The 26787-nt window shown below is 36.0% G+C and overlaps 1 protein-coding gene across 2 annotated transcripts in view; it reads right to left on the bottom strand.

Moving 5' to 3' along the window:
- The window catches only part of USH2A (usherin), a 368965-nt gene that overhangs the window by 314812 nt on the left and 27366 nt on the right, over window positions 1–26787 (bottom strand). For both annotated transcript variants that reach the window (XM_033513296.1, XM_033513295.1), the window contains exons 3-10: window positions 22693–22828; window positions 21467–21530; window positions 18816–19110; window positions 17387–17571; window positions 14086–14307; window positions 12695–12788; window positions 5717–5912; window positions 4807–4937 (exon numbers count right to left, since the gene is read on the bottom strand). In XM_033513296.1, coding sequence (XP_033369187.1) covers window positions 4807–4937; window positions 5717–5912; window positions 12695–12788; window positions 14086–14307; window positions 17387–17571; window positions 18816–19110; window positions 21467–21530; window positions 22693–22828 — 1323 coding nt within the window. The remainder of the gene's footprint in view (window positions 1–4806; window positions 4938–5716; window positions 5913–12694; window positions 12789–14085; window positions 14308–17386; window positions 17572–18815; window positions 19111–21466; window positions 21531–22692; window positions 22829–26787) is intronic.

The following is a 26787-nucleotide window of genomic DNA, read 5'->3' as shown; positions in this document are numbered from 1 at the left end:
TTTTAGGTATACTGAGCAGTTCATCTGCTTCAGACTCTTTAACTGGGGGATACTTTAACACATTACATCTAGAATGACAAATTCAAAGTGAAGCCTGTTCAGCAACCCTTCCAATGTCCTGTTACTAGACAGATACACAGACTTAAAAGGAGATTTAAGCAACCAGGACAAAGGGTGACATATTCCAAAGAATTGTCTTAATTGTTCATTAGAGTACAACCAACTGTTTAGCCATAGCACTCACCTAGTAGATATTCAACATATACATATCATAGTATCAGAAATATAACTTCTGGCTATTTAAACTCTTGTTGGCCATACATATTCTTATATTATAAAATGCAATTTTCTGAAAAAAATCATTTGCCTAAGCCTTTCTGAAAGTTAAAATCAAATTAAAATCCTTGCCTTGAATAGGCTTGTAATTTCAAATTGCTTTTCTTTGGTGTCTGTAATAGAAGTAATATAGCATCAAAAACACAATCAGAAAGTCTCTCTGGACAGTAAATGCAATATGGGGCTGGAACAGACTAAATAAAACAAAGCTGACACGAAGTTTCTTTTTCCAAAGTTCTGGTTTTGAAGTCCAAAGCATCTGACAAAAATATATTATAATTGGCCAAGTCATTTCTAATTTCAATTATTTACTCTCTACCACAGCAGAAGCACCTTCCCTTGACCCACTGCAAGTTTCAGGGCATTGCAAGTCTCAGGAGTATATTTAGGTCTGGCATGAGATTCTTTTTGCTCATTCTGCCATCACCAATTTTGTAATTGATTGGTACCAGTCTCAACATTCTGCCTTTCTGATATAAATGCTAATCATATATTTCTCACTATCTTCTTACTTGATGCAAATCTGGCAAGGACCCCAACATTCAGCTGTCTGCAGTCTCAGGAAGGGGAAGCAAGGGGGTTGAGGACTTTCATTTTCTTTTCTTTTTCTCCAGTTTAGGAAATGAGAATGGTACGGTGTGCTAGCTCACACACATAGGTTAATGGTCTGACACCAAATACCTGAGAGTATTCTCGGGATGTCGACTTTGGGAACTGAAAATTGAATAAGCAGCAATAATGAAGTTCCTTTGCACTCCCCTGATATCTCTTCTTGTCATCACATATGATGACTTTCAAAAGTCAGTAGCTTTCTACTACTTCTGCTCAAAAACATAAAATGAGGCATTTACCCTCTGCTCACAACACTCCAAGGGGTGTGAGAGGACCAAATCCCACAGATAAACTCTCATAGAAAACCAGCATTTCCACTTTAAAAATTCCATCTGAAATAAAGCCATAGGATTAGTGAACATAAAAAACCTAATTTTCCCTCATTTTAGCAATAAGGTTAAAGGCCTTCCATTAAGGGAAACCCAGGATTCAGAATACACGCAGTGTTTGATTACTTGATTTTTTTGTGGACTCCACTATGCACAGTATTTTTCATCGACACATTTGCATCCTTTACATTCCTTATTCTCTTTGGTATATTTGTTGACTGAAATCCCCTTAATTAACTGCTTTACCCTAAGTTCTTTCCCTTGCAATACATATTCCATTTATTTATTTATTGTCAATCACAATAAACTGGTTGAATTCCATATAGATGGATAAATGAAAAGGGGAATGCTCATTCTAATTTTGGATAAAAGAATTAACTTAGAAATGAAAACAGAAATACTATTTTCATTTTGTGCATATATATATATAATTTTTATAAAACAGTATTTAGGGAGTGTGCAGAAAGGTGAAATCTGAAGTCTGTTCAGACAGTTACTTAGAAGCACCGGAATCTGCTTGACTCTTCAGAGAAAACAGTAACTAACATTTTCTTCATTTTCTTGCCTTAGCGTTTTCCTGTAACATGAGACAATACAGCTGCCACCTTGACAGAAGAAAATTAAGTCTTTGCAACTCTGAACAATATCCTCTGCATAAAAATACAGCTTCCTCTCTACAAGTACATGAGACATATTTATTTGGATGTTAAGGGTCAGTTTTTAAAAATCAGCAAAAGCTGAGTAAAGAAAGACAACGAAATTCACCGAGACCAGAATGTTACTTCCAAAGACTAGGTAAAGGCAATAGCAGCACTTTGAAGTTTGTCTAAAAACAAATGCCCAGGAAAAAAATACTTTTTTCTCCCAGCATTATATATGACTTACTATAACAGAACCACAAAAGGACTACAAGCTGCCATGTCTGATAGAATATGTAAGTATTTGTAAAGCAGCCTGGGTAAAAAGAAGCACAGGAAAATGAATAAAGGATTTTGGTATGAGGGCCAGAAAACATTAATCTCCAGCTAGAGCAAGAATGATCACGTCAGCAGTATTCTGGTAGAGCTTTTTCACGTGCGAATGGTTAAGGAGAAAAGAGGAAGGCAGCTAATTCTTTCACTTTCCTAGGACTCAAGCACCTCTAACAGTTCATCTGGACTTTCTGATTGTTTGAAATATTTCATGACAAATTCTCACAAAGACAATGCAACCATATTTTCTACAATGACTAAACATCAATAACCAGCACAGAAGTGGACAAATTTTATCAGGCTGCAGCAATTCTCACTTGTACTCACCAGTCTCAAAGGAAAACCTCACTCTGCAAAAATATCTAACAAATTGCTTGTAGATGCACTGCTACATGACTCTTCTAAAATTCCACCTGTTACTGCAAGCCATAAAGTCACAATTTTGAAGTTTTACTATGTTAGTTTGCTCTTTAAAATACAAAGGAAGTTATACACTGATCTGTAAGTGGGCATGATCTTCAGATGTATGAGAAGTGAGAAATGCTGCAAGGGAGAAATTCTCCATACCTACATGCATTTCTCACCAAGGGTAGAGTGCAATAGGTAACAAAAGAGGCAATAAAGTTTTCATGATCAGTCCAAAGAACTGAGATGCGAGCAACTGTGTTGCAGTCAGCTCTTCTACAAATCTTGCAAACTATCAACATGAATAATACTTCATTTGACAAGTGAAGGTTCTTTCTGTGTGATTCAATAGATTAGACTGTTTTGTGATTCAATGGATTAATTTTGGAACTCTGTACCTCATGGGACTTAGTGACTAAAGTGGCACTTTGCAAAAAGAAAAAAACGTTGATGATCTGAAGAAAGTGATGAGTTATGCAGTAAAAGTGTATTCTGCCCCATTTTTGGCAAATTTCCTTGAAAATTATCAATGACATGTGACAATTAATTTTCACGAGGAGGGTCCTTATTCCTTATGATTACATCTTCCACAGGTCAAATTTGGAAATGCTTCCCCCAATGATGCCTTCCTATTTCATGTAATTAATTTTGTCCCCAGCCTTATTAATTTATTCTTTAATGCCTCTCAATCATTTCTCCCTGCTCTGCTTCTACTGCAGCATTTGATGCTTTTTTGTGCAATACAGTCTCCTCCACTTTTCCCATTTTATCTCCCTGTTCATACTTCCATAGTCGGACATTATCAACATTCTTGTATATTTAAGTATAAAGCACTGATTTCTGTAAACTACTGTTCCTCTTCTTATTAATCACAGCTAAAGCTGATTTAGGTTAACATTTCACCACAAACCCTGGGTACAAAAATTAACATTTGCTTTCATTCCTCATATGTCTTTAAAAATAGCCCTAACATGATACCTGTATTTTGCAAGTTGTTTTTTTTTTCTTCCCACTTCTGTGTTACTGGAAGAGTGTGTTACTTCAGAAAACTGAAAATTTTAAAATAATTTCTCTTTGTAATTCAGAAGACTATTCTATAAAAACACGTTTTGCTAAACTTGCATGTCACACAGAATATTGTACTCGATGCATGAGTTCTGTGAGGTGCACTGAGTCAAACCGGGCACATATCTGTACCACTATGATGATAACGGAGGATGAAAATACAATAGGATCCAGAAGAGTCCATTGTTAAATAAAATTCAATGACAAGAGACATATGATGAAAAAAGCAAGAGATACTTTATGAATAGAAGTGTTGAAAAAAGAAGAGATAGGACAACTGGCAACAAGCTGAAGGAGTTCTACCACATTTACCTGCAGAATAAGTTCAACCTTCAAAATAAATTTCAAAGCAATTATTTCTTCCCTATTCCTAAAAAAATATTTGATCTTGGCAATGGACAGGACACATGCATAGAACAGAAACCACAATTTTCAAGATTCAAGATTTTCAAGATTCAAGATTTTAACTGCTTTTCCTTTTTTTTTTTTTTTCCAACATGCATGTTTTAAAAGTTACAGATAGATTTATTATTGGACTAGACAGCTTGCATGACAATGAGGTCCACTGGCTTTAAAAGCATAGCTGATGATGTTCTCTTTTCAGCATCACTTTGTGGGTTTCTTTTATTTTTAATGGACTTTATAAATTAAAAGGGAGATCAATCCTTGTCTTATTATGGGAAAAGTAGCTTAATTTTAGTTCAATTTCAGGCTCAGCTTATTGACAGAATTTTCAAGACCTTTTAGGAACCTTAAGACAGAACCAAGTCCTTCAAAAACACTCAAAACCTAGATGTTTTAACATTACTGAGTGCAGAAGTAACATCCCAAAACTACTGTTCATACAGCATCTTTTATGTCTGTTGCTCATCTAGATGAGTAACTCTTCACCAGTACATGTCAAATTCCTCTCTGTTTTCTCAGCTTTCAAATGTCTGATGTTAGTCAGTTATCATTTTTAAAAGTCTGTACTTAAGCATGCATTTTAATACACTAGGTACCACCTGAATATACTTTGTAACACCTTATGGCTGTCAACCCAGCTGATTGAAACATTTTCTCCTTTTCTCTCAATTGAGGCTACTTACATTATCACACAGGAGGCTCTTATTTTTGGTGCCTGTTGCGTTACAGTCGCAGGGTTTGCAAACATCAATGGCTGAAAGATCTGCACCTGCTTGTCTGTAATGGAAATCCTTGCACAGCTCACAGTTCATTCCTGCATGAAAGAAAGGTTATGCATTATGGCTTCCAATTCATTAAAATTAGCTGTATAATTCAAAATTAAAGACTATTCCTTTGAGAGAATTCTATAATTTTCAGGACGTCCATTTTAATGCACCTTTCATCTCTACCTGCCAATTTAGTGATCCAGAGCATATGAAACAATGAACCTGTTACAAACTATGTTTTACTCCATTAAACTTCCATCTGTTATATAATACCACACTTATATAAAAGCTGTGCCATGCAAATGCCTATACATTTTTTGGAAAAATTGAACCTGAAACTTTTCTTTTTATCTTTACTAGATAAAGCCAAGAAAACTGAAATAGAAGAGAATTTTTTAAGAAGTATTCAAATGTACTACCTACATTGAATAAAGAGATTTATTCAATATGTAAGAAACTGACAATAGAACAAAAATTGATAACCTTTTTAGATGTTGTCTGTTAAACTGGTCCAGTAAGATTATATTTTGGATTTAAATGCTCTAGCACATGTAATGGAAATTGCCTTGAAACCATATATTTTAATTATTTATTTGAATGTATTTTGCATTAAAGTTTTTATACAAGATTGTATTAAATTTTACAGTATTTTCCCATGGCTTAAGAGTTGACACCTCTCTTGTTAGTGCATTATCTGAATAGTTTAAAAATACATATACATGAGAATTTATTGGACTGTCAGCCATTGGGCATTACTAATTTCAGCTGACACAAGACTTAGCCAAAAAGGGACTGCAAAACAAACATTCCATTCTCTTTGACTTACCAGCTGTGTTGTGCTGACAGTTATCACACACTCCGCCACCGCCTCGGTGGTGTTCCAGAGGAAAAGGATCCATTGCTAAGTCATAGTGGCAGCTTTCTGCATGGCCATAACACTGACATGGTTTGCAATTATAGGCATGAACTTGGTCACCTGGACGAAAAGGCTTGTCATTGTACAATGGCAAGCAGCGATCACACTGAAATATATCAGAAATAAAGGAAAATGCTGCTTCTTAGACATGAGTATTTCTTCACCTCACAAGTTTACTATTATAGTCTCCATGTTCATATTTTTTTCTATGTGTTAATAGTACTAGGCTAAGACAAAAAGTGAGAAAGCACAACGGGAAATAACAAACCCAACATTTTAATTATCATTTTAACCTGTTAAAGTCACTTCAAAAACAGAATAAAACCAAGGAAGGCGACAGAAGAACATAATTTTAAGAATTTAGATACTCAGTACAGGCTAATGTCCTGAGATTCTGATTCACTTAAACCTTTAAAATGGTGCTTGCTATGTTTATGGCACAGGAGGCATTCACCTAATCCATCAATCTGGATGCATTTTGAACAATGTCTGTTCTTGTAGTTCCTAAGATTGTAATAACTGTAGTTTGTGCTACTACCATTTGACCTTGTAAGTGAAACAAAAGAAACACAATATATTGCAATCATAATCTCTGTCTTTCAGAAGGAATTTAAATGCTTCAAAATAAGTTGCTTCTGTTAAGTATTTTTTCTTTTTCGGGTAACTTCCTTCTTAATCTTGAGAAGCATGCTCATCTTTCTTCATGGTTGTTATTCCAAGCATTATTAAAATTATTTGTTATTTTTTCAGTGTGTCTATATCACCTATTCATTGAAAACTAGGAAACTGTACTGAAGTTTCTAAACTATTTCACTCACAGCTGGTGCTGGTAACGCATCATCTGTGTGTAAAAGAATCTGAATTAAAAACCATAACCTTAAGGTAGTCCAAGAACTACAGACCAGTCACAAATTATAACAAAAGCCACTTGGGAGAGAAAATGAAATCACATGAATTTAGCTATTGAAATTTACTGTTAATACACTAAATAAAAAGCAAGCAATAAGATAGCAAGAATAATCACATCTTCTTCTAATCTGTTAAAAACAAACCAAAAACACACAGTGCCACCACAGTGAAGGAAGAAACAAGTTTTCAGGATGAAAATTAGCAGGGTTTCACTTAAGACCTTGAACTCTAGCCTTCGTTTATCAGAGCAATCGCTGTCTGATTGTGATTATCTCACTTTAAGTGCACTAAGGACAACACCTTGACCGTAACTCTTCACAACTTACACAGCACTAACTTATTCAATTCCCTCATTCACATCCATGTTCCATCTCTCTCTGCATTGAGAAAAATCTGCATTACACAGCACCCAACAACATGAGACAAGAGGGTTCATTCAGGCATGGCACAACCTGGGAAGCAGAACAAAAAAACAAGCTACCAGCTAAGCTATCCAGATCACACAGCTCCCTCCTCCCAGCATGGTATGGAAATATATCCTCCTTGAAAGGAAAACAGTACAGGAATAGCTACCAACCTACCAGCCCTGAGTTTCCATTTGTGCATGGCCAGCCACACAGCAGCTGAAAGCATTCATCATCTCATTTCAGATTTAATCTTGGATCAGTTACTTATGCACACCTGTGCTTGCACCTATTGTTAAATGACACACAAGCATGAAGGAGTATGAGAGAAAAAGATGGCATCTGACTACATAGCAAGGAGCCTCTTTGAAACATCTCTTGTTCTGTGATTTTACAAAGTTGACAAAACTTTTAAGAATTAGTAAGTTTGGAAAAGACCTTTAAGTTCATCAAGTTCAACTATTAATCAAACACTGACAGGTTCATCACTAAACCATGTCCCTGAAAACCACATCTACATGCTTTTAAACATTTCCAGGGACAGTGATTCCATCACTTTCCCTTGTAGCCTCTTCTAATCCCTGGCAACCCTTTCACTGAAGAAATTTTTCCTAATATCCAATCTAAACCTTCTCTAGCTCAACTTGAGATTTTTGTTTTGTTGTTCTATCACTTGTTACCTGGGAGAAGAGATTGACTCCCCTCATCTACAACCTCCTTGGCAAAAAAACAGTCGTTCAGAAGTTGGCAATGACTGTGAGACATTTGTTTTTCTACCAGTTGTCACACCTGCATGCAATAAAAATGGGCACTGGACCCCCACATCACCCTGCTGTTTGTCACACCTTTATTAGGTTAAGAATTGCATTTAACTTCCAGACCTCCAGGGCTGAAATTTCACATTTGGTAGCACTATGATGTATATGTTGCCATCTTCAGGTCTTCATCCACCAAATCTGAACTCTGCATTTGTCCAAAGCATGGTAGTTAAGAATTCCAGATCAGGAGATTTGGGTTTTTGGCTACCACATGTAAAATGGATAACTACGTTTCCAAAAAGCCAATGTCAAGGTCTAACAGTAGATTTACAAATCTACTGTGAATGCCTAACAAAACCAACATTTCTCTGTAACTCTAACACTCAGAAACATGCAGATGTCCTTATTCTCAGCTATGTCTAGGCCCTTCAGAAAACATCTTAAATATATGGTTTTCCCTACAGCTAATAACAAACATGCCTTCTTGATATATAGTATCTGAACTTCTCACCATCTGTGAAAAGTAGCCTGAGAAAACATCACATAGAGCCAGGTAGCCAAATTATGAAGCCTAACTTGGCCCAATTAGTCTAAAACTAAGATTAAAAACTGATTTTCAATAATGAATTTGAGATACATTTTTAATAATACTTTTAGTGAAAAAAAATAAACTTCAAGATTCTGAACCCAGCATACCTACGGAAAGACCACCAGTGACTTGAGCATAAGGCTTTATGTATCAAGTTCATTTTTACACCCTAGGAATTCTGAGGATAGTGCCTCTGAAAAAATAGTCAACAAATATCCAAAGAAACACTTCAGACAGCAACAGTAACAATACTTTAAAACTTGCAATAAGTCATGATTAACTAGAACTTTCTATTCCAACACTTTAAATATCCTTCTGCTTACCTCTCAGGGGAATTCCTTATATATATATGTATATATGATTTTATGTGGAATTAATTCCTTTTTTCCTTTTTGTAACCTATGTAGGAGTTTGCAGCCCACTTTGAAAGTTCAGTTTCAATAAACAGTGTACATACACTCCTCTAACACTTACATATATGCTTCTGCAATACATGTTATCAAAAGTACACAGTTTAAAAATCTGATGACACTGAGGTTAGCACACCACCTTCTCAGGCATTTTGAAATACTGACTTGCTTTTAAAAAGCTCAATTATGTATAGCACCCATGTTCATTTATGCTGCCCTGTAAGTGTTGACTGTAATGGGATAATTAATCATATACAATACTTTCCTTCCTATCAGATCCTCTTCTGTATCCATACACTATGCTTTCACTCCATTTCATTTCCTTAGCCAAATAAACATGGCTTCTAGGGAATATCTATTCCAGATACTTTTGCCATGCTCTAAAGACAGTCTTAATTTCCTCATTGCTTTCACCAGCACCCTCACTACAGCATTTAAATATCTACCAAGACTACACGTGAACTTCACCTGTCTCTTGTGAACTCCTCAATGATCAAAGACCTTTTAAACTTAAAAGCCAGGTTTTACAAGAGGAAGAAAAAAAAAACAAAAAAAAAACCCCACAACCAAAATTAGACCAAATGACTCCAAGGGACCAAGGAAGATAGAATAGAAATGAAAGGTGTCTTATGGGCTTCCATCACAATGCTCCAAGTACAAAAAGTGCATTTTTTTGCTGGCTTACTTGTTTCTGCAAGCAAGAACTCTGTTATTGAGTGTAATGTAGTTCATTTTTACAGCTCCTCATGTACTATATATAATTCCAATATCTAACATGATATAGACTGACCTTTAACTAAGGTTTACATAGATTCTTCTGTAACAATATAAAAAGTCTTATTTATTCAATTCTTGATAAATCAACATATGCCATATTCAGTTTTCAGACCTCAGATGTTTTAAACCATTATGGAAAACTCTGAAGACCTGAAGCCTTTATTGCATCCAGTCAGTCTCTCACTCCCATTCATATCTTCTCAAATATTTATCAGAGTGGCTTTATTTATTTTAAATTTTATTTTCTATCATGATTTCTATCATTATTCCTGTATATTTTGCCATTACTCTTCTCTGTTAAGTTCTCTATGATTGATTTAAATGAGGCTCTGAGGTTGTAATGTAAGGCTAACCTTGCTGGACTGTCTTGTTCTTTCATGGGCTGTTTCCAGCTTGTCATGTGACAGCTTTGAAAGTTTTTTAACATACTTTTACTCAAGTCTAAAAATTAATCTTTGCATACAAATGTTACCAAAATCTGGACTCCATTCTCAGTCCCACAGTTTCCATTTGTATAAGGCAGAGATATCCACCAAAGTTGGATCCAAGACATTTAGAAAACAATTTGTAAATTAAGAAGCTGAGCACTTTTTTCATAAAATGAGAGACAAGCTTTTATGAGCATTAAATTCTTCTTTTTTCATAATCTGGCCCGTAACATCTGCAAATCATTCTTAAGCAAGCCCTTCTTCCCATCATCTCAGATTTCAAAGCAACATATTTCATCATCATTCTTCCCCAAAATGGAACTCAGGAAAAAAAAATCCATTTGGTATGTCATATTTCATAACAGAGTGATACAAATACCTAAACTAAGATTTCTATTTGTAATAGTTATGCAGATTTTTCATTTCTGGTATTGCTTTGCTGCACAACAGCTAGCCAGATGTATATGCCAGATAAATTCAAGATAGTAATTTTAGCTGTACTAAGTGTAAATCTGACAAGGACATACTCTGCCATATGTAAAAATCTTTTCAAGGATCTCTGATTTCTAGTACAAGATATTGAAAAAACTCACCCTAAAGCCAGAAACTTTCTTATAACCCCTCAGTTGCGGTGACTTACAGCTAGCACAGGACTGTAGCTAAAAAAAACCTGCTTGCTGATAGTGCTATTTCTTCTCAAAAATATTTATTTTTCTCTACCAAAAAAGTTATATTTGGAAACTTGCTTCATCAAATGCTCACTTAAACAAAAAAAAAAAAATTACATAAACAATTAAATGTATTTTTACAGTTCTTAATGCACTGGGATGGGAACCAAAGAGACAGGTATAAATCCATAAGACAGTTTTTTCATTGCCAATGACAGTCAAAAATCAGGATGGATTTTGGTTTTGCTTTTAAGTGTTAGCCTTACCAAAAAAAAAAACCAAAAATTAAGCTCTTTGGATTCCATGTAAATCTTTGATAAAATTCAAAGTAGTTAGTGATGTATTTCCAAATACTAATTCTATTTTATTACTACTGTTATTTTATTTCATATTTAATAGATACTGACATGGTTACTAAAGAATGAGGAAAATAATTAAACAACATCCTTATTGTACTCTGAACTAATACAGTTAATTCAAGCACTTCAATTGTAGTTACAATGCATATATGCCAAATCAAAGATGTGACACTCAGTGGAACAACCCATTAACATTGACAGGAAATATCTGATAAGGCAGATACATCATTAAAATGTATTTGGTTTGTTTTCACAAGGTAGCGTAAGTCTTGCAAGAGTGCTTGGTGAACTTCCAGATCTTATTAAATATTTATAATTAATCCTTACAAAGTAACATTTCACAATGTGTGTTCTAATTAAAGGGACACTGTCAGCTTGAATATTTTTTTCTAATTTGACCCATCTAAAAACTTGAAATTTTTGCTCAAGTCCCATTTAGACTTGTAGATCTTCTGCTTAAGAAGTGAGAAAACTTAGATCCCCTATGAAATTTTACAAAGATCTTTCTCACCATCATGAGCAGTGCATCAAATGCTCTGAGGCTACCTCTCCTCACTCTGTTCTACCTCTGTTCTATCCACAGACTGCTTGGGGGTTTTTTGATGTGTCATTAGTTTCCCCTTTGCTACTGCTGTTGCTATTCCATACAACCCCTTCTAAATTTTTAGAAAGGCTATTTCCAAAAGGCATAAATGTAGCAAGGAATACAACATGTACTCACAACGGAAATTTAACACTCAGTGAGACTGAGGGATTCATTCCTTTGATGTAGCTCATTCTTTTTTAACCTCAACTTCTTTTCCTTTTTTTTTTTTTTCTTTTGAGATAAATAATTAATCTAGGGAATCTTTTCTTTGAGCAAGTTTTTTTTTTAACTCATGCATCATGGTTCTGCTTTCGTTAAGTTGTATGTGAACAGCCTCCAAGAAAACCAAGGCTGCATGAAATAAGCAAAAAGTGGTACCATTGAGCTCTCCTTTACATATTTATCTAGAATTCCATAAAGTAATCAACCCCATTTTGGTTCTTCCATGGCCAAGAATTATAAAGCTGTTAGAATCACAAATTAAAATTATAATTTTGCATTTATGGTGCTTCAGGTTGCATTATGGACCACTTGAACTGCTTCCTTTCAAATGAAACTAAATTGGAAGCTGAACTCCAGGACTTTGCCTACTGCATTCCACCTATTGAATGGGTTTGGAGTCCATAGGAACAGACTAAAATTACCATAGAGTAGTACCTTTGCCCTACATGACTCTTGCTAGTTGCTACAGCAGGCAGAGACAGTCTTTATTAGATGCTCATAGTCTAATCTCAGGTTGGCATCTAATGTTTGAAAGTGGCACAATCTCTAACAAGGAATCAAATCTCTGAGCACGACACTGCTGATGAGCTGTGGTGGAAAGGCTTTTGGTGGAGAGTGGAATACATCCGTTTCCTTAATTGATACAAATCTGCTACAGAAAGTTTCCCTCTGAAAGACAGGCCTAAACTAACACACATAAACACACCATTTCCCAGGACTGAAATCCCATTTTGGAGGCTCCACATAGGCAGCATAGACAGACAAAGGTAAAACTCACATTATTTCCTTCTGTATAGCTTTCCTTGACACACAGGCACCTGTATGGCTTTATAGCTGTGTCACAATCATCAGCATGGCCATGGCAATTACACCTGAAAATACAATAGGTGGTGTCAAAAGTTAAAACATGAAAATAAATTTTATGCAAAAATATACAGTCACAAAGTAAATTTTGTGTATTACATAGCTGGGTTCTTTATTAAGAAGAAATAAATGTCACCAAAGAGAATGTTGTTAGGTGCAGTAAATTACAAAAGACTACTTCACTCAATATATTCTTAAGAATCAACAACTGCTTTTCAAGAAAATAAAAACCAGTATGTAGTGGCATGAGAGCCACTCTTGCCCTATATTATATGTAATGAAAACTGTATTTCAGTATGTAGCATTAATATGTAAGATTTTATTAAATAAATTACAATTTTTCATCAATATTAAAACTTCCAGTGCAGCTCTAGTTTTCCAAGAAATCTTAACCACATCAGGAATAATTTTGAAGTTCAATCCATTTTATCTCTGTTAAAATGTCCATTTCTTACTAAAATAAAATCTGTGTAGTCTTGATTTTAAAATAGTCAATAACCATACCACTCTACCTGAAGGGCTGCACTTCTGGAGGCATGGCACAGCTTTGCAAACTACAGCTGAAATTATTTTACTGTTACATCATCACCAAGATAAAGCTGTGTTATCTTAATACATCTAAATGAATAATCCAAATATATTAATAAGATAGAAAATTCTGAAGTAAACATGACTTCTAACAGGGTGGTTTCTCTCAAAATGAGAACTTCCAAAATAATTTCAGGAATAATAATACTTACAAATCCGCACCATATGCTTCTTGGAAACTTTCATTGCCAAATTTGCATATTATTTACAGGGCATAATTAGTCCTTTTACAAGACAGCACACTTATCATATACAATAAAGTTGTCAGTCACAGATAAAACAACAGTTTTACTGACAGCTACCCAATTTTGAAAGGAAAACTCCAACTAAAACAAAGAACAAGCTCTGAATTGACTGTTAAAATTGCAATGTCTGGGAATCTATAGCTTGGAAGAGTTTCTGAAATCAAGCACAAGCCATTGTTTCAGTCATAAGCCTTTGCTTAGAGGCATTGGTAATTCCAAGGAAAGGATTGCTTTTGACAGATTTGTGTAGTAAGTATAATTAATTGTAAAATAAAATGTGAGCAAACAGTTTTACAAAACAATACACCAATCCTTTCCAACTTGATACACTGCTTCAGACCAAATTGCTTGCTCAATCATACATGCAAAAGCAAAACAAGCTGATCAAATTTTAGGCAGGTCCTTTTATGCTACGCAGAGCTGTAACAGTCAGAGACAGTGCTGGATGTGGGAAGAGTCATATAACACTTACCTTCCACTGACTGTAACTTCATTAACTCCATAGTACCTATGCCTAAAATTTACCCAAGGTTCATTAGTGTGATACTGGCCACGGAGATGAATCCTCACTTGTGTAGCTTTTACAAATTCTTGAAGAGATGGAGTATTATAAAAATCATTGTAACCAGGTCGGTGATTTGGTTCCGGGGTAAGAACGCTGAAAGTTAGATTACCACGAGAATATGGTGTAAAGCTGTTTAAACAGAGAGGAAAACGAATTAAACTCAAAATACTACATATTTTACAGATTCTAGCCCCTACCATACTGTTTTCAGAGAGGGTCTCAAATGTAAATGGTGGTTTCGTGCTTTCTAGGTAAAAGTTCTTATGTCAGTGGATTACAAGTCACCAGAATTCAAGAAGGGGAAAAGAAATGTCCACTATATGTCTGCTTTACCCTAAACTACCATGCTCATCTCCAGACCCAAAGTTTCCAATTAAAAGCAAAGCCTTTAGCAGGCAACTTCAAAATATGATTAAAGTGTGACTGATACAGTATCATTCACACACGTTATAAAGTTTAACACAGTCCTTGAGAAACACAAACTAGGCTTGAACCACATAAGGAAATCACTCAGACAACTAACACAATAATTAATAAGCTTACATTGTTAGTAATATACCTGCTATACACATATAAAAACCACACAGAAACAATTGTTATATTTTGAATTCCAGAGTCACAGGACTGTACCCCATGCTCATGTGAGTGAGCAGAGATAGAAACACATACCACCTTCCAGCAAGTGAAGTGCAAGATAATTTAATGGAAAGCATTATGATTGAGAGTAAAACTGCATATTTAAGCTCAGGAAGGAGAAGGATAATACTGAGAATTCAAGTAAAACTGAGTAAACAAATAGATATAAACTGCACATTTGGACAAATCATTTGATATGAATCACATTATCTTGGTCCATGTACTAGGCAGAGTTTAGCCTCTGGAAGAGAAAAGAATGTCTGCTTATTGGCACACCTACATGAGATCATTAAAAATAGGCATCCCACATTATCACCTGGCACTTGACATGCAACATTCAAAAAATGTCACTTCAAAATATGTCAGTTTTTGAAAGATGAGATTTCTAGTTAGGCTAGGTCTGCTGAGTCAAGCTCTTCTGTCTTTGTGAGGATCTTTGAATTTCCTGTACTCCTAATCCAGGTCAGTGCTTCACAAAAATCTCAGTGGAATATATCTGTTTCTCTGGGTGATTATGACCTTTCCCCTCCACAGAAAACTAAATAAAGTATATTTCTTCCATGGCCTATGGAACTGTAATGGAAATGTTTAGACAGGTACAAATGGCAGGTAAACAATACCATGTTGTTATGGAAGCATCAGAAGGAACAGCAGAAAGACTGTAAGGCTGATGGCTACTAGATAAGCAAGTCATCAAGATTTTAGGGCATCTACATGCAGTTTCTCAGGAAACCAGGAAAACAAAGGAGATTCTAAAATAAGGGTCAGACAATATTCAGACTAAGCTAAGATTCAAGCTTCTGATAGGGGGATAAAGGACAGTGAGCAACTCCTAACTTACATAGGTGGTACAGGATGGAGAAACAAAAACCTTAATCACACTTTCATTTCCTAAAGGACACAAAAAGAGTCCATTCAGTACTAGCATGTGATCACCAAAACAAGAACCATCAAGTTATGGTAAGGATTTCAAAACTAAGGTCATATGTCTTCCATTTAAACCCAGGAAATCCTGGATAGGCCACCAGGACACAAGGACAACTGGTGTCTAAATCCTGGACAAACAATCTGGACATGCCTTGGCAGTTACAAGTTTGTGGGTATGAGAGAAAGAGAGAGAAACAAGTTTTGCTTTACAATAAAATCCTGCATGGAATTCTGTTACACTGCTGACATAAATTTGGAGCTTTGTTTCAACAGTAACTCTTCTTTGAGCACACAGAATATTCACCAATATATATCTTATCATTTAAAGCTTTTTGTACATCAGTTATACCCAAAAATTATTCATTCACATTACTTCCTACCATCATTTACATTTTAAGTGAAGGGGAGAAACTGTGCTGCTTAAAAAATATTTATGGAAACCGTCCAAATTTAACTCCTCAGCTCTTTTTAAAATTATACAAACATATTTTTGGGCTGAAAGTGTTATTTCACCTCACTTGGGTTATTTAACCAAAAACATTTGCCTTAACTTAAGGTATTTCCCTTCTCCTCTACCCTCTGCTTCAAAGATCAGCAATAAATCTCAGATTCCTTTGCTGAAAAGTGGTGTAACTCAAATGACCTTACGCTCTGCTCCTCAGAACTCTGAACTCCTGGAGAACAGACAAAGATGCTGACACTTGAAAAGTCTTAGAAAGGTAGCAAAAGTGGAGGAAAAAAAAAAAAAGAAAAAAAAAAAAAGAAAGCAAAGTGCCTACAGCACCTGGCAATGTATTTTCTCACTGATTTCCAGCCAAGTACTAAACAAGCCTTATACTGACTGGCATCTGAACTCAGGCAAAAGATAATGCAGCTCAATATACATATAGTGGTGTAAGTTCAATTATATATGTGTGTGTGTACATACACACGTGTAATATGGTAATATATTAAGTACTATATACATTTATACACTGTATTTATGAAATGTAAATTGTATATATTATATAGATTAAAATTTTCACAGGTTAATTGACAGTAAAAGAGCTTGCAATGTATTTCTAAATGGTAATAAAACCTTCCTGTCCCTCTTCACACAGTTTTATATTGCTTCTGGCTTAGAAAGATGAGAAAGCTTCAAGATACCATTTTCAACTCATTTCTTACACATGTTGCATAACACTAGCAGGGTTGAATGACTGGCTTTTGTACTTCAGTCTGGCCACTTTCTAAGCCTCTGAATAAGTTGCCTTCCCAGAGATCAGGAGATTTTCACATTCACTTGACAGTTTAGAACAATGTTGTATCAGTACCTTCCTCCACTTATCCTCTTAGTATTCTGCAATTCTACTGACAATAGCCACCAAAACACTACCAAGTAACATTTTTAAATTCTACCTCCAAAATAACAGAGGAATAATTGACTCACACTCATAAATGACTAAAATCTGATAAAAATGAAAGAGGACTTTTTGTCAATCTTGAGTTGAAAGCTCATGTTTAGGATCTTTTATATATTCGGCAGTCTATAACAAATGATTGTATCAAATTAAAAGATTCTATCTCACTGGGACATAGCAATGAATTGTGTCAGGATGTTACCTGTTCAAAGCATCTGTATTATGCAGATAATACCCACTCATACCTATGCATCTGGAGACAGTTGACAGAGTCTGGTTTTTCCAGAGATCCATTGTTCTCCATTTCAAAAATACTGCAATTCCTAGCAAAATATTGCCAGTCTTCCCATTCTAGATCATCTCTTTTTTTCCTTTCAATTTTTATTGCTTCAGGGTGTGGGCTAAAGAACTGCAGTATAATATAGAATACCTACAAAAAGATAACAAATTTATGAACTGATATTAATGGCTAAGTTGTAAAACAATGAGAATTTAAACCATTTTTTATGTAACTATACAGTCTGCTTCACCACTCAGAGACAGAAGAAACCGTATTTTACCCCACATATTCCCAACTAAAGCCAAAGAGAACCTTTTTTGTTGAACAAGCTCTTTGATCCCTCAGACACTATCACATACCTACTGAACTACTACATAAGAACTTCACGTTTTCTCAAAGACTGTTTGAAAATGCACTGAAAAGTTAGGTCCACAATTTGTTCAAGCAATGTTATTTTGGTAAAAATGAACGTTGTAACTTTATGTTGCCAAATATTTGACAAGTTGTTTGTCTGATAGCAGGTAATTTTCTTTTTAATTCTCCATACTTTTAGCTCAGAATCTCATCAAATACCTCTGTTGTTTCAAAGAGCACTTCCTTCAGCATACTGCTTAAGCAGAAGTGTGTGTATCAAATAAGCAAAAGCCACGAATTCAGCATACATTCATAATTACTTTTAACTAAACAACTAATTTTTACATATGTAGCCACAGCCTGTCATCACATTCTTTTCCTACTCACCATTAATTTAAAAAAAATAGGCCAGCAAGAATATACAGAAATTTGGTGAATTCCCTATTGTGAATGCAGCCACACTCCTGACATGTCCCTCTTTCCAGGACATCCTGACATTCTTCAACAGCCTAGTGGAGGGCTAGGAGCAATACAGGCTTCTCAAAGCTATGCCTGCTTATCATTTTCTCCTTTCATATTCCTTGGGAGGCTATCACCTCCAGAACATCTGCAAACAGAAACACCCTCAAATATGTCAATGTGCTTTTGATACATTAAATTTTATTTGTCTGTAGTTTTCTACCTGCAGGTATGAAACAAGCACCTTAAGTTTAATAGAAATTAAAAATTAAGTTGAAATTTACAAGAGTGAAGTTAAAAGACAACAATCAGTTTCTAAATATTGGTGCCTTCACACAGGATATCTACTCAAAATTACGGATTGTTAAAACAGGCACATCAAAAGAGAATGCCAAGAACCATAATGCATTATGTTGCCTTTTGCACTCTTATATGCCAATAAAGGAAACTTTCTTCCTGGTCCTCTGAGGATAACATTTTAAAGCATAAGGTCTGAATAACCTCAAAACTGCAATGCAATATCTACAAAAATATTTTCTTAGTTTTGTTTATATAAATGGCAAATAGCATCTTCCCATTACCTGATACTGTCCATTTTGTAAATCTATTGTGATTGAAACACCACGATCCAGACCTGCAGTATTAGCAAACACAGATGAAATCCAGGTGGTCCCAATGTCATTATCATTAATGTAGTAGAGAGGATGGGCTTCTGCATCCAGCCTCAGCACCCTGTCATTAGTGGTATCATCTGCACCATTAGGGATGCAATACCTCTGTATCAAAGGGTGTACTCGGGGATGACTTCCAGGACAGCGGCACTCAGACTGGGTATGAAGATGAGGGAATTTTCCAGAGAATACTTCTAAAATGTCTCTGTTATAGCATAGAATATAGTAATTACATACATGACAAAAAGAACAAATGTCACTTTGTGCACCTAGGCTCATAGATTAAACAAAATTCAGTTCAGATTATAGCAGAAGCCCTAAACTCCTGATGTAAGTTCATAAAAATTGGGCGCTCAGCTAGGAATGAAGTCTCCCCCCAAGTTCTCAGCATTATGAATGGTAGCAATAGGCATCTTCAGAAAATATCCATGAAGAACACAGAAAGGAGCTCTGGAGCTCCTTTCCTTGCTCCACATATATGGAGTTTTTCAGACACCAGGCACCAAGGGAAATGAGTTCTTTGGTGGGATATCTAAAGCTAGATAGAATGAATCCCGCCATACATGTGAGGAGAAAAACTTAATATTTTAATGCAGCATCATGTCTGACTCCAAACAGCAGTCTGGATCCTGCTCTTAAACACACCACAGTGTCAATACACTACCTGTAACCACAGTAAAGTTCAATGCTTGCACTCAAATGTTCCCAGAAGACCAGCTTGAACAATATTATATTGTACCCTAGGAAACCTGGATAGAAATATTTTCACTTTTAACCAGTTTTAATAAAAATGCCCACTTTTTTAACTGCAATCAACCTTGTCATGTCAAATCATTGAGATACTTCAGTCCCCTCTGACATCAGCAACTGAAATAGATACAAAGGTAGGTAGGTAGGCAGGCAAGCAAGCAGATATATGGATGACATGGACAGTTCTTTATCTGCTCCTCGCTGGCATAAAGGAAGGATTTTGTGAGTCCAGAAGAGATTGAATTTTTATATTTAAACCTTGTTAATTTTCCCATTTGCCTACTTTTTCAATAAGAACATAATTTTGTGTGCTTATTAAGCAAATAAATACTTGCTAGCTGCCACTATAACTTCCACATAACCTGGAGTTACAGGGTTTTTTAAATATCCATAGCTTTAAAGTAATTGGTATGCAGGCAAGAATTTCCTTCCCAGTTTATCCCAGGCAAACATTTTAGACCAAGTTATTTGTGGATATAAAACTAAATCTAGAAAGACATCAGCAGGTCAAAATACCTTAGTCTGTAAAATACCTTAGTTTTCAATTGTTAAGCTTTATTCATTTCACTGACCTAAATTGTAGTTCAAAAGATTTGACAAGCACTGCTCTGAGAAATGTAACTAACACGATTTTCATAAAACTTGGAATTCAGATTCACATTAATACTTCCAATTCACGGGATCTTAGTTCGTCATGATGTCCTGCAGACAGCTGAGCTCCAAGGAAACTGCTCTACATCTTATTGAAAGACTATCATTAAGTAGCCTGAAGGTCTGCAGTCCTGAGTGTCATTGTGTGCAGCCTCCCCAGAAGCACCACGTAGACAAATAGGACCTGACTACTTCTGGCCAGCCTGAAATGACTGGATTAATCCAGCATGAGCTGGATAACAAAGGTAACATCTCTTTGTAATGTGCTAGGAAGGGAGGCTGGAGGGCAACAGAAATTGCACTGGCAACAGTAATTTGGCCTCAGGAACAGAGGAAGTCAAAGCAATTGCCCAGGGCTGTGTGGGCTGAGGTAGCTCAGTCATTGGTGCCTTATGGTGACAATCGCATCTGGAGAGCAAGGGACAATGGCACCTCGGGGCAGGGGCGTGTGTGTGGGGTGGGGAGCACCAAGAACACCCGACATGGATACCGTGGGGAAGTGAAACCACAGGAAAGTGAAAGCTAAGCACAGGGAGCCAATCTGACAGGCACAAAGCCAGCATGCTAATCACTTGGAATGCCTGTCCTCCTCATCTGCATCACTGCTATCTTAGTGGTCAAAACTGGACTAGTCCACTGCGCTCCCTTCTTTGCCCTACAGTTTACAAGGAGCTCGAAGGAAGCTTAGCAAGTCTTATCCATCGGGACTAAGCTTATCAGCACACACTATTATGACAGAATTATGATGAGTGGGTAACACCTAGACAGTTTATAAGCATTGAAATCTAGCAACTGGATCTACTCCCTGCAGAATACATACTAAGTCAGGTTGTAGCAAGGACAACAATAACAAGGAGAACACATATTTTTACAGTGTTTTGTTTCACTACATATAAATATATATACACACCACTACATACATCAAGTCTATTTAAGCAACAATTCAAAAGCAAAACACATTAAGTTGTTGAATTTATTTTAACTGAAGATTTTTAGATTAAAGGTAATCTTTGAAATGAGGCTCAGGAAACTACATCATCATAAGCAATTATCTAAAGGAAACATCTGAAAAGCACTACACTTTGGGAAATAAGCATATTGTTATCTATACTTTCTTCTCACTACACTCTTATTTTGTTGCAAAAATAAAAGTTCTTTACCTGTTTGTAAGTGCCACTGGGTAAAATCGAAAATCTTGCATTCTTCCAACAAATTGCTCTAAACCTAAGGAAATATACTATAAATAATCTATTGAGCAGAAGGCAGCTTTGCACTGCATAAGAGCACCTTTAATTCAGCACCCAGAAATCCATCTTGCACAATTACCCCTTCTGAATGAAACCATCTTGGACCTGGACAAAACTATAGAGGGCAGTGGCTTAATTTTTTTGATAAAAAAGAATGATTTATAATAACTTTATAAGAACATTTTGTACCTATCTCTTTTCTGATTAGAGAGGTGGCACAGGGATCGGCTCATTAGACAGAAGTAATGAGCCAGTCCATGTGCCACCTCTAATTAGAGAAGAGATACAGTAGGTACAACTGTACCTATCAATTTATACAATAAAGATAAAAAGCATTTTAAAATATTCCTTTCTTTTACATTATTATTATCTATTCAGCATTAAGAATCAAAACCCCAACAAAATAAATTTCCAAATACAAGCTTTACGGAATGGGGTGCAGAATACTTTCTTGCCCAAAGCCACAATAAAGCTGTTTATGTGACATGTATTTAGAAGTTAACTTCAAATTGTGCATGTTCCCAAAGAGCAATAGTCAGTTGTCTTACACCTGCAGAGCCAAGAATTAGTTAAAAGCAACAGAACATCCCCCACTGTTCTTCAATGATCATGTCATGATAAAGTACATAAAAAACTCTAGATGCAGATGAAGAGTAAAACTCTCAGGCATTACTAAAGGCTGAAAGCTTTCCAATCTGCCATGGTTTACATGAGTATTGACAGAACTGAAGAAAACAGACAGAAATCTTCGTCTCTGTTCCTGACTCGGCAGAGAGAGAGGAGTATAGTCTCATTGCCATGAACAATTCTATTCTGAAACAGTTCCCTATATTTACTCAGAAAAACTATGGGCAGAAATTAGTAGAACAAGTCACTTTACATACATGTTTTAGAGAATTCATGAAAACCTACCTATATGCAGGAATACATAGATATTTGGTAGATGATCATAATTTAGTCTATCTTCCAGCCAATCTTTTGAGAAAGCTAATTGAACAATAAGAATTTTCTTCTGCAGTCAGGTGTTACTTCTCAGCATAGAAATAACTTACAATTATTCACCCACTTCTTTTAACCACATCATGCATATTTTATTTTGACTATTCTAGTGCATTCCACTAAAGTACTACAAGATTTACCTGTGAAGCTTTGTCCAATTTGCAGAGTACCATCAGCATCAGTATCTGCCATTGTTCCCATAAGAGTCCTTGAATCAAAAGGTGTGTTATCATCTTCCCAACCGTTCAAGAAGAAACTAATTCGGCTGTGATGCACCTATAGAATCAATGTGAAGGGGCAAATACAGGCTTTTATCATGCAATCACTTTAATTTCTCTGCATTTTTTTGTCTATCACTGATTAACGGATAACATTACCTCAGGCTATTTGCTGTGTGTCTTTATTTTCAGTGTTTACTGAAAGCAGTTACTTCTTTTTCATTAATATATCACCACTCATATGCAGAGAGTATAAAATTATATAAATTTATAAAATTTACATTTATTTAAATTTATAAAATTATATAAATTGTATAAAATTTCCACAGGGGTTAAATCAAAGATGGAACTACAGCACAGAGATCTGGTGGAGATGGAGGGGAAGACAGGAAAAGAAGGGTGGGTGTGTTTCACAAGGTACAAGGCTGGTTACAGCTCCATCACCACTTTGGGCCATGGGCACATGTTACAGCTGTCACAGCTCTTCTCATACATCACTTCAAACAGGCCTCAAGGGGCTGCACACCATGCTCAGGATAACCAAACACAGGCCTCTAACACCCCCCAAAACACCTCCCTAACCCCAGCATGCTTCTTTCTACAAGGGCTGAAGGGAATGGTACAGGAACTGCCTACATCTGCTTTACACCCACTGGGTAATTCCCTTTCATCAGGGGAACCCTTGGCTAGGAATATGCACTCAGCCAGCACCCCAGGGTACTGTTTTCTGCAAGTGCTCCCTTTCCTGCCAATTCATTTTAAATCTGAGCTAACGTTCATAGAAATACTTTATGGCATTCTCCCAGCTCCACAATGTCACAAGATGCTTAGCTTTTACCAAGTTGGGGGTTTTTTTGTGCATTAGAAATGCTTAGATTTAGGTTACCCAAAATTAGGAAGAGTTTAATAATATGGGATTGTTTTTCAGCCTTACAATATATGAAATTCAACATGCTCATTTTAAAAATTCAGGCCCACACAAAATGAAAACCAGAAGTATATTGGCTACAGTCAGGCTCCAATTAATGAAGTTAATTGAGAAACTAAGTTGGACTTACTGAACACTTTTATTTCAGAAAGTTTATTTGTAAAAAAAATTCAGTTACTTGGGTTTTAGCAATGTTTGGCTTGCATAAAGCTTTTTTCATGTAAGAACTTGGTAGCTTTAAAATTTTAAAACACCAGTTGGCTGCTGCCAATTTACAAAGCATTATTTTAATTTTGCAAATATGGATGCCTGGTGAACTGTGTCTATCAAGGCCAATAAAACTGGAGCGCTTTAGCCCATCTTGACAGACAAGCCAATCAAAAGAAAATAAACCTGGAATTATTGCTTCCATAAGAACAATACCTGTGTGAGGACATAGAAAGTATACAAGCCAGAATAATTTGTTGCAAAAAAATGAAAGACAGAACTTATTTACCAGTTAAAAAAATACCAGCTTAAAACCACAATATAAGCACATACAATACTACTCTGACAATAAAACCTTTCAAATTTCAGACCAAGATAAATGGACATATCTATAAATCTGAGCTCAGATGATCAGCATCAGTGCCTTGGGCAACATGAGTCTATCAGCATTTTAAGAAAGAAAACATGAAATAAGATGGAGGGGTTTTTTTTGCCTTTTATCTTTTTTCTGGCTTCACACAAGATTATACAAATGAATTTTTCCTTCTTAAACTGTACTTTCAAACATGCACATGCATGCTGAGCTCTATTGCCATTTCCAGATTCAGTCAATATTTCCCAGATTTAGACAGGATTATTTATTGCCCTTCCACTGATGGAAATTTGAAGGCTATTATCATAATTACTAAGCCTTGAGATTTGTTCAAAAAGTTATTGCATATGAGTTTCACTGCTCAAAATACATCTCTCCATTTTAAATTATTTTTTGTCTTGACACATCAATGACCTAAATACAATATTTTCTTTATTTAATTTTAATACAAAGCCATCTAAACATCTGATGCCCTATTTGCAAGAGCCTAAGCATACGTATATATTGTGGTTACATTGCAATTTTTTTCTGCATCATATTTTTTACAGCCTGTTACTGTCATTTGGTGTTTGACTGTTATCATCATAAAAGATACAGGCTTTTCTACTTTGTTATTTGTAGCATTATCTCATGTTTTACAACATCTTTGCACAACATGCCTGCACATGAAATATAACTAGTGAAAAGTTCTCAGTGGTATTAATGCATAAAAAAGAATGTGGTTCCATCTCTACTGTCTTTACCCAGCCAAAAGCTGATGAACAGCCAATTTTCCTTTATCACATTAGCACAGCCATGAGGGAAACACATTTGTTCTAGTCAGCTACACTAAAGATACTATTACCAATCTAACATATACATGTTTTATATCAGCAGTATTCTCAGAGTATGAGGGAGCCAACAATATATTAACACTAGCATGACAGTTTATTTAAGAAAAGAAAATTGTCTCTGTAGAGGGACAGAAGTTAGAAATGTATGGCTAAAGCTCAGTGTCACTGGTCTAATAAAGGTAATAATTCTTAAGCTTTCTTTATAGCAGGTAACACTCCTGTGGCAGCTCTGTCATATCATTCAAATAAAAATGTTGCCTTTTACAAGTTTAAGAGTACCTTTATTTTTAGTCAGATATGAAGCATGTTTCCTCTTTCTTGTTTCCACTGTAAAACATTTGTAAGGGGAATTCAGAAATGGGCGCACTCACCCCCACCAGCTTCTTGAAAACTTACTGTCTCAGGCACAGCTTTATAGGACCCAATTTTGCCTCCCCCTGAGGAAAGCAGAGAGCTAACTTTCATGCACCCCATACTAAAATCGGGGGGGGTGTCTCTATTTATGACTTGAGAGCAACAGAATTGGGCCCTAAGTGACCAGATATTTTTACTTGTTGAAAATAGGTGACTAATGACAATTTTAAATCTCCCTCCCCCCTCCCCCACCACCAATCTCTTTGTATTAAATAGGATTTAGAATAGTTGGGTTTAATATAGCACATCCCCAAGGTAGCCCTAAGCACTTTACAATGCTGAATTGGATATCAGTAGTGCAGTGACTGTGTAAGGCAAAGGCAGCAGTCATTATGCATTTGGCAGTAGCTCAATGTAATGATCCCCCTGCTGGTTATTAAAGGGGGTATGAATATCTGACATGGGAGGAAAATGTAGGAGGGAAACCATGTGTGGTATAAAAAATCCCAGTGGCTCTCCACTGTAGGAAGAGAGGAGGTCTCAAAGTTTGGTGTCAGTTTAGACTAAGCTAAATAAGAGGAAAGGCTGGCACCAAATGGGCTGTTCGAGGTAGTTTTTTCAGCATTAAATTCCATACAATAGCATAGAACTAAAAGAACCTCCTGGAAAAAGGATTATTCCCCTGTTGTCTTTATTAATAATGTTGTCTCCCAAATTTGCCCTAAACCAGGACAAATGTTCAGTAGGAATTTGCCCCAAGAGAGTAACAAGAGACAGGTAGGAAATGTTGGCTTTATGGCTGTGCAGAGCACAGAACCAGAAGCCTGGGACATCAGCACTCTAATCCCAGCTCTGCAACCACCTCATGCTCCTGTGCTTCCCCATCTGTCAGATAGAGAAAATCACCTCTCAAGGAGGTGGCACGGATTAGTTACTAAGATCCATTCACTCTGAAACTACATCAGCATCTGCCAACATAGAACCTAACACCAACTCCAAGTAATGGAAAATCCATTTGATAGTGAACTGAGGTGGTGGAAGATACCAATACTCTTTCCTCTAATAGCACTTCTGGTATGATCTGGAAGAGTTTCAAAGATGAGAGGTACTGGGCCAAAGATCTGAGAGGCAAGTTTCTTCAGTGCATCCAAAATTAAGCTTACAGTTGTGAAGCAAACTGTGCATCAGAGACAGCAATGCCAAATAAAAGCAATTCCTAGCATTGAAAGCTTCCCTGCCCTATGGGTCACAGTACTGCAGAATCACAAAATCACAGATTAGATAAGGTTGGAAGGGACCACAGTGGATCATGTGATCCAACC

Source organism: Parus major, chromosome 3 (assembly GCF_001522545.3).
Source record: "Parus major isolate Abel chromosome 3, Parus_major1.1, whole genome shotgun sequence".
Taxonomy (NCBI): domain Eukaryota; kingdom Metazoa; phylum Chordata; class Aves; order Passeriformes; family Paridae; genus Parus; species Parus major.
The sequence above is the reverse complement of the archived record's forward strand: the minus strand, read 5'-3'. Positions and strand labels throughout refer to the sequence as shown.